Raw genomic sequence first — 15,456 nt, forward strand, 5'->3', positions numbered from 1 at the left:
CTTTAAACCGAGGATCGAGCACGGTGGCCAGAATGTATTCCTCTGACTTTAAAAGAGTGACCACCCTCGGATCCTGGCAAAGCGTACGAAGGGCTACATCCACAAGAGCTACATGCTTGGTGTAATCGCAATGGCTTACCAGCTCCTCCCTCACTTTCTCCAGCTGCTTCTGCAACAGCCTGATCAGGGGAATGACCTGACTCAAGCTGGCAGTGTCGGAACTGACTTCTCGTGTGGCAAGTTCAAATGGCTGCAGAACCTGCACAACACGGGAAATCAGTCTCCACTGCGCTTGACTGAGGCGCATCCCCACTCCTTTGCCTATGTCGTAGGTGGCTGTGTAGGCCCTGAATGGCCTTTTGCTGCTCCTCCATCCTCTGCAGCATATAGAGGGTGGAGTTCCAGCGCGTCACAACCTCTTGTTTGAGGTGATGGCAGGGCAGGTTCATGCTTTTTTGATGTGCCTCTAGTCTGCGGTAGGCACTGGCTGAATGCCGAAAGTGTCCAGCAATTTTGCGCGCCACCGCAAGCATCTCCTGCACACCACCTGTCACTCTTGAGGTAATGCTGCACCACCAAATTAATGGTGTGGGCAAAACATGGGACGTGCTGGAAATTGCCCATATTTAATGCCCGCACAATGTTACTGGCATTGTCTGACACCACAAATCCCCATGAGAGTCTAAGTGGGTAAGCCACTGGGAGATAATTTCCCTCATTTTCTCTAATATGTTGTCAGCGTTGTGCCTCTTATTAAAGGCCTGTAATGCACAATGTTGCCTGCCTTTGCATGAGCAGCCATTTTGTAGATGCTGCTACTGATGCAGCTGTTGCTGTTGCTGCGGAAGGGGATGCATCTACCCAGTGGGCTGTCACAGTCATATAGTCCTTCGTTTGCCCAGAACCACTTGTCCACATGTCCGTGGTTAAGTGGACAGTGGGTACAACCGCATTTTTAAGAGCACTGAGGACACTTGATCGTACTTCTCTGTACATTTTTGGTATCGCCTGCCTAGTGAAGTGGAATCTCGAGGGATTTGGTACCGGGGACACAATACCTCCATCAACCCTCTAAATCCCGCTCCACTGATGGCGGACACCGGGCGCACGTCTAACACCAACATTGCAGTTACAGCCGCAGTTATACACTTTGCAATAGGGTGACTACTATCGTATTTGGTGGTCATGGCAAACGACTGTTGGACGGTCAATTGTTTTGTGAAAGACTTAGCGGTCTTACGACTTCCCCTCTGGGAAGATGAACCGACTAACAGCAGCAACAGCAGCAGTGGCAGTAGTAGGCGTACCGCTGCAGGATTCCTCGGATGAATCCCGTATTGAGGAGGACTCAGTCTGGCTGCTGACTTGGGCTGCAGGACTGAATCTGATGGAGATTGTGGAGGAAGTTGACGAGGAGGGTGTTGCTGGTGTGTATCCAACTGGACCACGGGATTTAGGTGTCCCTGTACCGATGAGGGTCCTAGCCCCAGTTCCTGAACTAACCACTGAACTATGAAGGTTATTCAGGTGACGTATAAGGGAGGATGTTCCTAGGTGGGCAAGATCCTTACCCCTGCTTATTTGAGCTTTACATAAGCTACATATTGCCATACATTGGTTGTCTGGATTTGGATAAAAATAACTCCAGACCGAAGAGGTGCATTTTTTGGTCTTCTGACCAGGCATGACGATGGGCTTTTTCATCCCATGGACATCAGCTGTTTCCCCCCTGGTGCCTCATTTACAATAACCACATCACCATCCTCATCATCAAGTTCCTCCACAGCGCCAGCTACATCATCAATAGCCTCCTCCCGAGCCACCTCTTCCCGTACAGTGATGGGAAGGTCAGGCTTGACAACCACCAACACCCTTGGACTCGCCTTGGGGATTTGTGATAATTTCTCTTTAGAAGGGCAGAGTTGTTTGCTGTTTTGTTGCTGACAGCATAACTCTCTTCAATTTTTTGTAGGGGGGGGAGGAGGAGGAGGGCTAAGATCCGTGGGTGAAGCTGAACCACTAGTCATGAACACGGGCCAGGGCCTAAGCCGTTCCTTGCCACTCCGTGTCGTAAATGGCATATTGGCAACTTTACGTTTCTCCTCAGATGATTTTAAGTTTCTCTTTTTGCTACTTTTTCTTAACTTGGGCTTTTTGGATTTTACATGCCCGGTACTACGAGATTGGGCATCGGGCTTGGAAGACGACGTTGATGGCATTTCATCGTCTATGTCATGACTAGTGGCAGCAGCTTCAGCATTAGGAGGAAGTGGGTCTTGATCTTTCCCTACTTTATCCTCCAAATTTTTGGTCTCCATTATATGTAGCACAAGATACTGCAGAATGTGTGAACTTGGTAATATTGCAGTACCAATGGACTTATACTGCTGGATTGGTTTTGCAAATTTGGTTATAATTATTATATATATTTTTTTTTTTTAAATTTTTTATTTTTTTTTACTTTTTTTTTATTTTTTAAAAACTTGGGAATAATGGGGAAATAACTATGCCCTTAGAAGCACAGAGCACAGGACACAGCACCACTGGACTGAACAGGACACGGCACAGGACCCAGCAGCACTACGGAACTCAGCAGGACAGAGCACAGGACACAGCACCACTGGACTGATACTGCAGAATGTGTAAACTTTGTAATATTGCAGTACCACTGGACTTTTACTGCTGAATGTGTGAACTTGGTAATATTGCAGTACCAATGGGCTTATACTGCAGGATTGGTTGTGCAAATTTTGTGGTAATTAAAAAATATTAAAGTAGTTTTTGGTATATTTTAAAAAAACTTTTTTTTATTTTTTTTAAACACAGGGGAATATTGGGGAAATAACTATGCCCTTAGAAGCACAGAGCACAGGACACAGCACCACTGGACTGAACAGGACACAGCACAGGACCCAGCAGCACCACTGACCTCAGAAGGACAGAGCACAGCACACAGCACCACTGGACTGATACTGCAGAACACAGCACAGCACAGCACAGCACAGCACAGCACAGAACTAAACAGCACAGAACTAAACAGCACAGAACTAAACAGCACAGAACTAAACAGCACAGAACTAAACAGCACAGAGGACCACCTAACACACCCTCCCTCTACCCTGATCAATGCCCGAGTGAAGATGGCGGCGACTAGCGGGGAATTTATAGGATCCGAGTATCGCGAGATCCGACAACGGGATTATGAGTCAGAGCCTCAGTTTCACTTTTGAATTTGGCGCCAATACCCGGATCTGTCTCGGATCCGACTCGGATCCGCAACGTTCAGGTGGGCTCGGATTTCATAAATCCGAGTGCGCTCATCCCTAATATTTATTGGTATTTGGTTTGCATTTCTGTTGATATAGTTCTCTGTTTTTGGCAGTTATGTTTATACAGTTAATTTTTTTTTTGCCAATTATGTAGATATATATGTATGTGTATATGGTTGGTTATTATGTGAGATTATTAAAGATACTTACTGTTGGAGCGTAAACTGGGACCTGGCGTAGACTTTGACACCGGCACTGGTTCTAGCTGCGTTTCTTGCGAAGTCTCTGTAACGACTTGCGCAGCAGGGAATGGCTGTGAATCGTTCAGTTCGTCCCAAGACATGTTGGTGTCATCTGTTGTGGCAGAGCACTCCAGTTCTGGGGTGTCTTCAATAGAATCTTCTATTATTATGGTTGCGGTCTCGCTTGTCTGTGCGCTCTCTGGTGGTGTTGGTATAGCCGCATCCACATTGCTAGAAGATGACAGTGCAATTGGATTTGTCAGAGGAGAATGTCCAAAGACCATATTGCACTGGTCATAAAAGGGCCAGTCCATTCTTTCAGCGCCACTTTTGCGCCTGTTGTGGTCATGGACTTTAGTGTACTGCTTCCTCAGGGACTTCAATTTGTTCAGGACTTGTTGCTGTGTCCTCTTTATGCCACGTTGTGTGAGTATTTTGGCGATGTTGTAGTACACTGTGGCATCCTTCACAGTCCCAGTCACTTGCCTTCTAATTTCTTCCTCCCCTCTGACATTCAGCAGCTCACGCACCTCTTCCTCCATCCAGTGTGTCATAATTGCTGTTAATACACACTTTTTCAGTGAAATAAAAGCAATTTTCTCCAACAAACTCCGATTCTGCTTCAGCTTGATCTGTACTCCACCATCCACCATTTCTCCTAAACTCCTTCTCGAATCTTCCACAGGCTCCCACCGATGACATCATCCTCCAGAGACAGGCAGACAGCCAATCAGCTTGTTTTCTGTGCAACCCGGGTTGAAAAACCCAGGTTTCACCATTCATAGTGCAGGCAACCCGGGTCCAACCCGGGAATTACCCCTCGATAAATCCCGGGTTGAAGACCCGGGTTTTTAGACCCGGGATTTCTGACTTGTACCATTCATGCTGCACCAAGACCCGGGTCGTTTGAGCTCGCCCCGGGAAAAACCCGGGATTTTGGTGCAGCATGAATGAGGTATTATTTTCAAGTCGATTTTCTATTTTTTCAGGGTTTTTTGGAGGCATGACAGGTGTCGGGATTACCAGCATAGTTTTATCGTACCCCACCCCTACTGGTCACCGGTCTCTGAAATGTCAACCATGTAATTCTATTTATATCTACAGCTACAAGGGAAGAAATAGCAAAAGGATGGTGATATAATGTCCAGGATCGAGGGGTGTGATAAGAAAAGTACTAAGAAGATCTAACAAGATCTAGGAAAAGGATCTAACAGGATCTATGATGAGTTTCTAACAGGATCCCAGAAAACTGATGGGCTTTGTTAAATATGGTAAATTGAATTTAACTGAAGCTATGTAATTTGTGAACAAAATACGTAAAAAAAATAGGATTTATAAATTGTAAGGCTGAGTGTGATCTATGTGCTACAATGTAGCTGCCAATTAACAATACTTTGGAAGAACCACAGTACAACTCAGGAATCAGTTCACTGAATATAAAAGGAATATTTAATAAAAAGTTGAAGAATCAGCGGCTGTGGACATTTTGAAAAATTGCACAATGCAGATCCGACATATTTTGAGAGTGTTCGGTATTGATTCAGCCACATTAAGAGGATTGGTAGAGAATTATGTAAATGTGAAGCCAACTGGACCTATCAGTGCGGTTCCCTTCGTCCAGATGGTTTAAATGAAAATATAGAGCTCAGTGTTATGTGAGCAAAGTGCCTGAGTTTGTATAATGTAGATAGTAATACACATCTGGGTTATAAGTGTTCCCACATTCTACGGACATTAGGATCCAACATGAGCGATTCTTGAGTGGTTTTTCTGTTTGAAATCTGGTGTTCTGTGGTATTGTGTTATCGCTAAGAGCCCTAATTATCAGCCCTTAAATGCAGAGTATTTAAGTATAGTAGTGATTTATAAAATGCCTAAAGCAGGAGATAACTTCTGCATTAGACAAAGTACCACATATCACCGCAGTCCCCATAATTCTCAATGGGGACTGCGGCCTAGATAAATTTATCAAGCTCTGAAAAACGTTAGTCATTCATTCCTACACGGAGAACATCGCACAGCAGCTTTCGTGCTCCCCCCCTGCGCTGATTAGTGGAACTGTCCCCTGCGCATACATGACCCTAGTTCACGCGTGTGCAGTAAAAGGCTCCGGGTAAGAACCCTGAGATGTAATTAGAGTCCTCACTGGGACAGTCTCTTATCAGACGTACGGTCCCGACATGACTTTAATGGTAACTCGCTGACTTATGTCATCCTCATCGCTGTGATACAGAGGGCCCTAAATTCTAACTGTTGAGATTATGGATCCGGTTTAGTTTCTGTAGGTTCCTCCCGTCCAGCCTCCGCTCCCTTCTGTCTTAGATTCTGCTGGGTTGTATTAGTGTTTATTAGTAATCATAAGCAATATCCTGGTAACCGCACACTATGATAATATGTGATCTCTCTCTATGCAGCTCATTGGTGGGTACAATCCCGTAATGTCCAGCAACTCACAAATGTATTCTGCGTTTTTGTCATTTTCTTTCCACTAGTTACGTATAGATGTTAGTTTTATCAGTATATACATTATAGATTCTGTTACCGCATCAATGAGAAAATGGTTTTAATATATTTGATTTGATCAAAGTGTCACATGACCTCCGGGTAAGACGGAGCCCTTGTAGTCTTAATTTAATGATATAAATGTTATACATATAGTTAGGTTCCATAAAATTCTCCTTTTGTAGATAGATGAAAATTGTGATTCTGTCTCCTGTCAGTTGTGATTACTTTGTTATTTATAAAATTAGTTTGATCAGGTGCTCATATCAATAAAGCTGATTACTCAACCGTGATTATTATGTCTGTTTAAACAGTGTCCGTTGTGTAAGTGGTAATACTGATCCTTCTTACGAGGCTTAGTATAACAAAACGTGTAAGGTTTTTATTATACAGCAATTTGGATATATTTAAACCTTGTTTTCCATTGACTGGATATCAACAGACTGTACCTGCAAATGGAGCTAACTACAATTTAGTTGGAAGTAAAACAGATCTTAACACCTGTTGGAATGTGACTTATTCACACCTTATCTACGAAGAGACCCGAGTTATGTTTGTTGAACAAATATTAAGGTACAAGATACCCCGGGAATGGTCTTCTGTGGTAATGACTTATTTGTTGTATCGTATGTGTGCTCAATAGTCTTATTATGTGGGAGTGTGTGTTCCGGATCCATTGTGGAGTTGATCGCAGCCGTATAAATGGTTATTAGTCCATTCTCTCCATTACAAGGAATTATTTTAGACTCTAGTGTGGAATTAACAATGATACCTCTGATTTTGAAGCAATGCCTGGACACACTGTTTGTACCTTTATAAAGTTGTTCTGCTTTGTTCCATATTGGAAAATCGTGACGCAAGTCGCTTCCTAAGGAACATTTATCATTGGCAGGGCCATCTTTTCCATTGGGCACGATGGGCAGCTGCCCGGGGACCCCATAGGCAAGGGGACCCCATAGGCTCTTAATGAGAATAAATAAACCTGCAAAAGAAAAAAACCTGCAGAAAAAACCTACAAGGGTCACTGAGCAAGTACATCTATCTATCTCTATCTCTATATATCTATATCTGTATCTATATACATCTATATATCTATATCTATATCTATATCTAGGGGCCCCGGTGCACTGCTTTGCCCGAGGGCCCATAATGATGTTAAGATGGCCCTGATCATTGGCGGCTGCTCACAGAGGATCTTCTTCATCTTCAAACTAAACTTGCACGCTGCGTCCGTCACATCCAAGCGGATCTCAAGATGCATTTCCATGTGAATCTGTGTCCGCTCACAGTACTTATAAATTGGTGCCGAATAATGTCAGTATAAGTCAACTCTGGATATATGATTCATTATAGAAACAAGAGACCTGATTGGATGATCATAACAACACCAAGAAGTAACGAACCAATAACCTGAGGCTTATAAATCATTTTGTAAATTGTGATTTTAATTGATCTGCAGACATAGATTACCAGGTGCTGTGTGTTTTATGAATAGTTTATTAACAGGACATATGAAGGATCAAATATGATATATCTTAAAATCTATAATAAGAATTAAACAGTATCTATGATAAAGATCTAACAGGATCTATAAAGGATCTCACCTAATTGATGTTATGGATCTAATAAAATCTTTGATAAGGATCTAACAGGATCTATGTTAAGGATCTAACAGAATCTACTATAAAGTTATAACAGGATCTACAATAAGGTTCTAACAGGATCTATTTTTGCAGATTGTTAATGACCTTTAGAGGGTATTTTAGTCATTCTGTCCTTCTCCATTATCAGGAAGTGTATTAGTTTATTAAGAAGGACCCGCTCCAACTGAATTTGTATTTTATATACATTATTAATTGTAACATTTTACATTGTGATAAAGTTTTCCAGTCCTTGTGGCATTGCCCACCACATTGCCCAGGAGGATAGGGGGATCTGTCTTTCTTAGGCCCCAACCTTCTTGTCAAAGACCTTGTGCTCGGGTTTGGCCCGATGGAACCATTCAGACCAGGAGCCGTCATAAACGGCGGTGTCCTCTTTTCCCAGTAAGAAGGAGGCCAAGGCCAGGTGGCAGGCGGTGACCCCGCGGCGGCACGAAGCGGTGAGGGGCTTTGTCAGGTCGATTCCCTTCTCTTCAAACAGGAGTCTGATCTCTTGTGAAGGTCTTTCACATCCATCCTTCAGGAAGCTGGAGAAGGGAAGATTCACTGACCCAGGAATATGTCCGGGCTCAATCCCTAGAAGCAGGAAAATAGAATTAGAAACTCAAAAACACACTTCTCTCTGCAAGAGGGTTTATTGTTGTACTTAGCAGCCTTTATTTATATGGCAGAATATGCTGGAATGGACATTTCGCCATGACTTGTCTTGTCGTTGTCATTTCTCTTTACTAAATAAATATGTTTTAATAGAATATTGTGTAAAATTATATCGTCATTCTCCTTAAAGAAACTTTGACTCTTTCACCAACTTTATACAATTTTCTCATAGAGCCATGTAAAGGTAAGGGACACTAAGTGATCGCAGGTCGTGTACTAGGATCAGGGAAACGTCAATCACGCTCTTGTGTAACCGAGTGACACCGACTGACGGATACTTCTGAGAGGACAAACACTGCAATGAGTCTGTCACTTGAGGTCATTCTGTCACCTATCTGCCCCTTATCTGATTGTGGAGGTAAAACAAACAGGAAAGAACAATAATGAGGCTCTGGACTCTGCACTGATTTACAACCACCAATTAAAACTAACAGTAAGTGAAATATATAAAATAATGAATATGTGGAAAGTAGATAAGAGAATGAGATTATAATCATTAACCTTATTTGGGCATATTCCAATAATATAAAATGTTGTTGATTTGCCCCTTAGTCATTACATATAGGGGGGGGGGGTATCATCTGTTAGACTGTTATAATGTTATAATGTGTATCTCAGGTCTGGTTTGTTATGTTGCTTCTGCAATGTGGTTGAAAGTCCAGTTTGTAATTAGTTAATTAATTAGTCCTTCTCAGGTCACATATGACTTTTATTCCATGGGATAGATGTATAATTTGCTGTCACTGAGCAGATTGAATGTAAATCATTCTACCTCAAATTCTGAAATCACATTTGGCTAATTATATGGAATATATTCATAAGAGCAACTTAGTTATTACCTTAACTACTAATTGCCCTTGGTATCTGTCGCACTGCCCCGGGGTATCTTGTGGGGCCAGTTTATAAAACCAGTTACCCCAGGTTTATTCTGGCTCTATGTGAAGTAATTACGACCTGATCACTAAGCAGATTGATCTGATAAGATTTGAACTACGTCTAATTGGCGCATTAAATCCTAAGTGAGCTGATTGCTGAGTTGCTGCAATAAAAATGTCTATGTGGTATCAGAATGAAATTGCTCCACTTTCCTCTGCTGATCTTATAATAACCTCTTTAAGCCACTAGTAACGGCCTCTTAGCCCTACAGCCGGACTATCTTATCGTTTACCGGAGACAGAGATAAATAAGATTAGTCTGATTCAATGATTGGGGGAGGAGAAATATTCCTAGGTAAAACACTAAGGGCCTGATTCATTAAGGAACTTAAATAAAGAGGTATCTTATTTCAGTCTCCTGGACAAAACCATGTTACAATGCAAGGGGTGAAAATTAGTTTTCTGTTCTGCACATAAGTTAAATACTGACTGTTTTTTTATGTAGCACACAAATATCAACTTTAAATGTCAGTGTACAAATAAGCTATCAAGTATTTGTGTGTTACATGGAAAACAGTCAGTATTTACCTTATGTGCAGAACAGAAAACTAATTTTCACCCCTTGTATTGTAACATGGTTTTGTCCAGGAGACTTAAATAAGAAACTTCTTAATTTAAGTTCCTTAATTAACCAGGCCCTAAATATTAAATGTGTGGACAGATTTAGAGTTGGAAAGGACGTGTCTTAGCTCAACTCTAAATTGCAATGTAAAAATAAAGCTGCCCAGTATTTGTGTGCGACATGCACAACCAGCCAGTATTTCCCTACATGCAGAAATATAAATAAATGCGTTTGTTCCCCCTGATTTGCAACATGATTTGTCCAGGACCAAATTTGCACTATTTTTGCTTTTGCTCCAAACTGTAAATTAATGTATTTCCTATACATATTTCCTTACTGTATGCATCCTAGGTCCCTCTACCCATCCCTGGTTCCTCACCTTCCCCAGGCTTTGGCTCTGGACCTCTGTATCTCCCATCTGAACGAGCATCCACCAGCTGGAACTCCTTGCTGGTGATGTTCTTCTGAATGTCTTCGAAGCTCTTTAACAGAGAGTGATTCATTGCAGTGTGGAATGTCTGTGGCTTCACCTGTGTTTCTTCAGATGTCACTGGGAGGTCTTCCTTCACCCAGTTTATAAGACCCCCATCCAACACCGACACATTGTCGTGACCGAAGAGACGAAACATCCACCAGAGCCTTGGAGCATACAACATGCCCGAACTGTCAGTGTCATAAACCACCACGTGACTCTCGTTGCTGATGCCGAGATTACCGACATACTTGGCAAACTGGGACTCACTGGGAAGCATCATTTCATACGGTGATGCCTGATCTCTACATTGCTCCATGTCAAAGAACGAGGCCTGTGGAATATGTCTCTCCGCAAACTCCTTCCTGGCATCCTTGGTTCCTGGTGAGTAGTGAGTGGTGTCCAGCACTCTTAGGGCAGGAGCGTCCTTTGCCCTCAGAGCGCTAGAGAGCCAGCTGGCAGAGACTAGTGCTCGGCTCACCATGACTGCGGCAGAAGCAGAGTCACCTGTGATTCGGTTTTATAGAGTGAGAAATGAGGCTGTTTATATCTTGGGATTTATCCACTTTATGCTGTTAATAATTTGTAACGTCTTGGCAGTAAATCACATTATGTATAGAACGAGGAACCTTCTTAACCTTTCGGTAACTGGAGTTTATTAGCCAGTTATCAGGTAAATACTATTATTAAAATAACCAGTCCAAAGGACAATTTGAATTTGATCATCGATTGAAAGTTACAATGCTGATTGCAGATAAAACAAGTCATTATTCCAGATATAATCTGATCCCAAGTCTGTTTATACCTCTTTACTCTGTCAACTAAATCTGCTGAGAGTGTGCTCCATGCTCCAACTACTCCTTCAGTACAATAACATTTCTAGCATAGCTCCTAAACCTTCCACCCACCTAGTTTAAAAGCCTGTAACTTCCTCCTTCCTGAGACTCCTCAGTTACGTTTATGAATTCCATCTCTTTTCTTTATTATGAATTGAGACTTCAGTTTTGGGTGGAATATTGTAAGTAAATCCTGGTCCTGAACCACCTCCATCTGGGGATGGGTGTCCACCAATGTGTTCCGCATACTCGGGATTGCTCAGCTATCTCCCGCTGGCAGTGTGTTGTCGTTTGGACAACTCACTGCCTGAATTAGAAGAGGTCAGGTCGGCAGAAGCGAGAGAGAGTGATACAAACATCATATGATGCTCCTGCGGAACCGTTTGTTTCCGCACAGGTAACATGTTATCCACAGCGATCAGCAATGAGCACAGTAGGGACCGGTTTGTAAAAGAGCTCGGGGCATTTACTGGATCAGGTGAAAGTTGGACCACAGGTGTGTCTGGAACTCTTAGAAATAACTTATTCTATACATTTATTTCAATTAGTGGCGCAGTGCGTTGTTGCATATCATTGCAAATGTGCTGAGTTTAGTATTGTAAATGTATACATTTCTGAGACAGTATGTCATGTTGGAGGAAATTTGTTTTTGTAACTTTTCTAAAGGAAATCCCATGCTAATTTAGTCTTTTCATCTTAGAATGACAAACACATCTTTTTAGCCTGAATACACAGCAGGGGGTCGTTATCCTTTCATCCTGTGTGTCCTGTTAAGGGAGATAGGGAAACACTTTTATCAATGGAACAGCAAGTAATTTGGGAAATAACTGATTGATGTGAATTTTGTTAAGTTGAAATTTCATTAAATTCAAGTTTAGAGAATATATTACATCCTGATGTCGTGCTGCTGGGGATCGCCTGGGCTTGCTTTTGCCACCATCTTTAGACCAAATGCACCATTCTAAACGCTATAGAAGGAGCCTGCTGCAACCACTAAGCTCCCTCACCAGCGCCTAGTACCGCGTCCTTCTGGGTAACTCTAGCTGCTAGTGTACCCCCTTGCTGGACACCTGGGCTGGTACCCCTGACCTCTTCCTATAGATCAGGGTGCTGTGGATGGTCTATCACACTGACCAGAGCTGCAGAGCTGCAGGGTATCGGGCATGCTTGGTTCAAACCTCAGAACAGCCTGATAACGGATTAGATTGGGTCTAATTAATCTGTAGGTCACAGGAATTGCCACAGATAAGTAGGCATCAGAGCAGGATCCTTAAGCAGTGATATTTATTTGCTCATAAAAGGTTCTTAGTTACACCCTAGTTAGAGGTACTAGTGATCTTCCAGAAGTCCAGATGTCATAATAATTATTATAATGCAAAATACAGCTTAATATACTGTTTCTGACACACATGTTGACAGAGGGTAAGCCAGCCCACTGATCCTAGCTGTCACCACAAAGTTTGATATATAACGTCCGAGGTTTAGCACCAGGATTTAATATATTCCCTAAACTTGGATTTAACATAATGTAAACTTAACAAAACTTACATCAATCTGTGATATCCAAAATTGCTTGCTGTTTAATTGCTCCCCTGTCTTTTTAACAGGACAGGACCCACAGAAAAAAGGTAATGACCCCCTGTGACATAGCACATGCCCTTATGTTTCAAACTCCCATTGTCCTATAGATTGTAAGCTTGCGAGCAGGGTTCTCTTACCTCTCTCTCTGTATGTATTACCCAGTATTGTTTTATTAATGTTTCTTCCCAATTGTACAGCGCTACGAAATTTGGCGCTATATAAATAAATGTTGATGATGATGAAAAAAGAATGTGTTGGTCACTCTCAGATGAAAAGACTTAATTAGCGTGGGATTCCTTCAGCAAAGTTACAAAACAAATTTCCTCTAACATGGCATACTGCTAAATCAATATATTTCCAATACGAAATCAAAACATTTGCAATGATATACTGTACATCGACACACTGTGTCACTGATTGAAATTAATGTATCCGATAAGTTATTTATAAGTGATCAAGCCACAGGAGGTATGGATAGAGGGAAGGATAGGGAAGTTGTGTCTTGGGTACAGGAAGGTAGTGGGATGGGATCAGGGATGTAGGTCGCCGATGTTAGGAACAGGGATGTAGTGTGTTATATACAGGTATATATATATATATATATATATATATATATATATATATATATATATATATATATATATTTATATATAGGGCCTGATTCATCTTGAACTGTTACCAGCATTATAGTTTCGCCCTGGCTGGTTGCTGGGACTCTGGGGTTCTATTGCGGTAATCACTTGATCGCAATTAGCCTATTGCCTGTGGGGGGCTCTCTTCTGATTGGGCCTCCCTGCCTCATGCAGGCTTAACCTCCCTGCCGGTTATAGCGTTGTACGTGCACCTTGTTACGGCTCCTTATAATGTTGCTGTTTTGATTACCTGTTGCCGACCTCCTGCCTGTTCCTGGGTATTCTCTGCTCATTGCCCGTCTTCACCCTTGGCTTGTCTCTGGACAACCCCTTCTCGCTGCCTGCCTCAATTTTTTGACTTGTCTATGGTTGTTCTTGCTTGTTGCATGCCCTCAACCATTTGCATCGTTACTGCTTTATCCTCTGTATACCGTGTGGTGTGTTGTACTCCCAGTTTTTATACATCTTTGCTACCTGGTAACATTTACTACTTGGGTTCTGAGGACATGTGAGTACCTGTGAGAACATTTCTCTCTATGGTAGATGCGGCTGCAATAGGTGAAAATCTCTCACTCTCGTCCTGTTCTAAACATTTATCAAGGTATCAGTGGGAGCCGTAACAGGAACACAATGTGAATGCAACTTGCGTTTTAAAAAAAGGCACAAAACTTGTACGCACATACTCCCGTATTCAAATACAAGCGCACCTCAGTAGTACGTTCATAGGTGAATACAGCAGTAACTCTCGTATGTGTCGTAAAATATAACCCACGTTTCATTGCATTTTAATTTGCTTTTCTACGTGATTTTGGAGCAATTGAACTTTTTGAACTACATCCGTCTTTACTCCTAATTCACATAACGCATATGCGTGAATTTCCTTATTTACCCTAATTGACCTTATTACTCCTAAACACAGATGTTTCATGACAATAGCATCATATTATTCCTTTCACTGCATTACCTCATCACCCTGCACTATTCCATGATAATTACATGTTAGAAACATACCTTTGCTCTGTGAGTGTGTATATTGGTCACACATGTTTTGTAGCTCAGCAGAGGTCACAGGTTCTACATTCATAAAAATTTTCTGCGAGATTCATCTTAGTGTGAACACAGTACTAGTCAGTAATACATTTGCTTTACTTATGGTCAATCACCTATTAGGCCCATTAAGTCAGACACCTGTATAATAGCAATCTTTGTCTAGGCAAATAAATATATAGTAAATAAATTATTTCTGAGGCCTACACTTTTATCCTGGAAAAATATAAATAAATATAATACTAGATTATTAATCAAGACACTTACATTCTTCCTCAAACACCTGGGGTGGGCTCCCTGCGTCCTCCAGCTGGGGTTTCTTCATGGTCTTCTCCATTATTATGAGGGGTCCCACCCAGAATTCCTACTCAGCTTCCTCCTTGGGTGGCTTCTCCTTGAGCACTCAACTAAAGCACTCCTTGGGACTATCCTGCCGCGACACCCACTGTGGTCTGCAATGACCCAGATGCACAGAAGCGTAACACCGCCAAGAGTTTGGTGCTGCTGTAGGGATGTTGTAGGGATGTTAATGATCAATAATGTTGCTGAGCACTTTCAAGGGCCCCCTGGATGCCTGAGGCCCCTGGGCGATAGCCCAGTTAGACCTCAGGTTAATGCGGCCCTGTCTAGGTACAGATCTCGAGATACATGCGGTCTGCTGTGCTCTACAAGATGCTGCAGGATGTGCCCAATGCCTATGTGGATTATAAATATATATATATATATATATATATATATATATATATATAAAATTAATCTTACCTGTTTATAATATAGGCATTAATAATAAAAAAAAAAATGTTTTTCCCCCCAAGAAATACATTTATTAGGATGTTGTTAATGTATACTGAGCATATAATACATTTAAGGGGGTATTCAATTGTTAGCGTTAACGCTCTTAAACGAGCGCTCAAAAAATCTTAGCGTTAATACGGTAATTACTCGCGGAATTTCAGCTCGCCGCTGAAATTCCAAGAGTAAACTACCGTATTAACGCTTTTCGCGCGCAATATTACCGTATAAACGGTAATATTTTTTGAGCGCTCGTCTTTAGCGTTAA

At 41.9% G+C, this 15,456-nt stretch overlaps 1 protein-coding gene across 1 annotated transcript; it reads right to left on the reverse strand.

Moving 5' to 3' along the window:
* Positions 1-7,957: 7,957 nt before the first annotated feature.
* LOC142159425 (thiosulfate sulfurtransferase-like) lies at positions 7,958-10,804 on the reverse strand. Its single transcript, XM_075214309.1, has 2 exons — positions 10,208-10,804; positions 7,958-8,250 (listed from the first exon to the last, which is right to left on the reverse strand). Exons 1-2 carry the CDS (start codon positions 10,782-10,784, stop codon positions 7,958-7,960), a joined length of 870 nt encoding a protein of 289 aa, XP_075070410.1. The 5' UTR covers positions 10,785-10,804.
* Between the last annotated feature and the right edge of the window lie 4,652 nt (positions 10,805-15,456).

The sequence above is a fragment of the Mixophyes fleayi genome, chromosome 5 (genome assembly GCF_038048845.1).
Source record: "Mixophyes fleayi isolate aMixFle1 chromosome 5, aMixFle1.hap1, whole genome shotgun sequence".
NCBI classification, from domain to species: domain Eukaryota; kingdom Metazoa; phylum Chordata; class Amphibia; order Anura; family Limnodynastidae; genus Mixophyes; species Mixophyes fleayi.

Excerpts from the sequence above, each read along its gene's own strand:
- LOC142159425 (XM_075214309.1), bottom strand. The coding sequence starts at position 10,784 with ATGGTGAGCCGAGCACTAGTCTCTGCCAGCTGGCTCTCTAGCGCTCTG. Across the intron at positions 8,251-10,207 it reads AGAGCCAAAGCCTGGGGAAG|GGATTGAGCCCGGACATATT; the intron begins GTGAGGAACCAG and ends TCCTGCTTCTAG.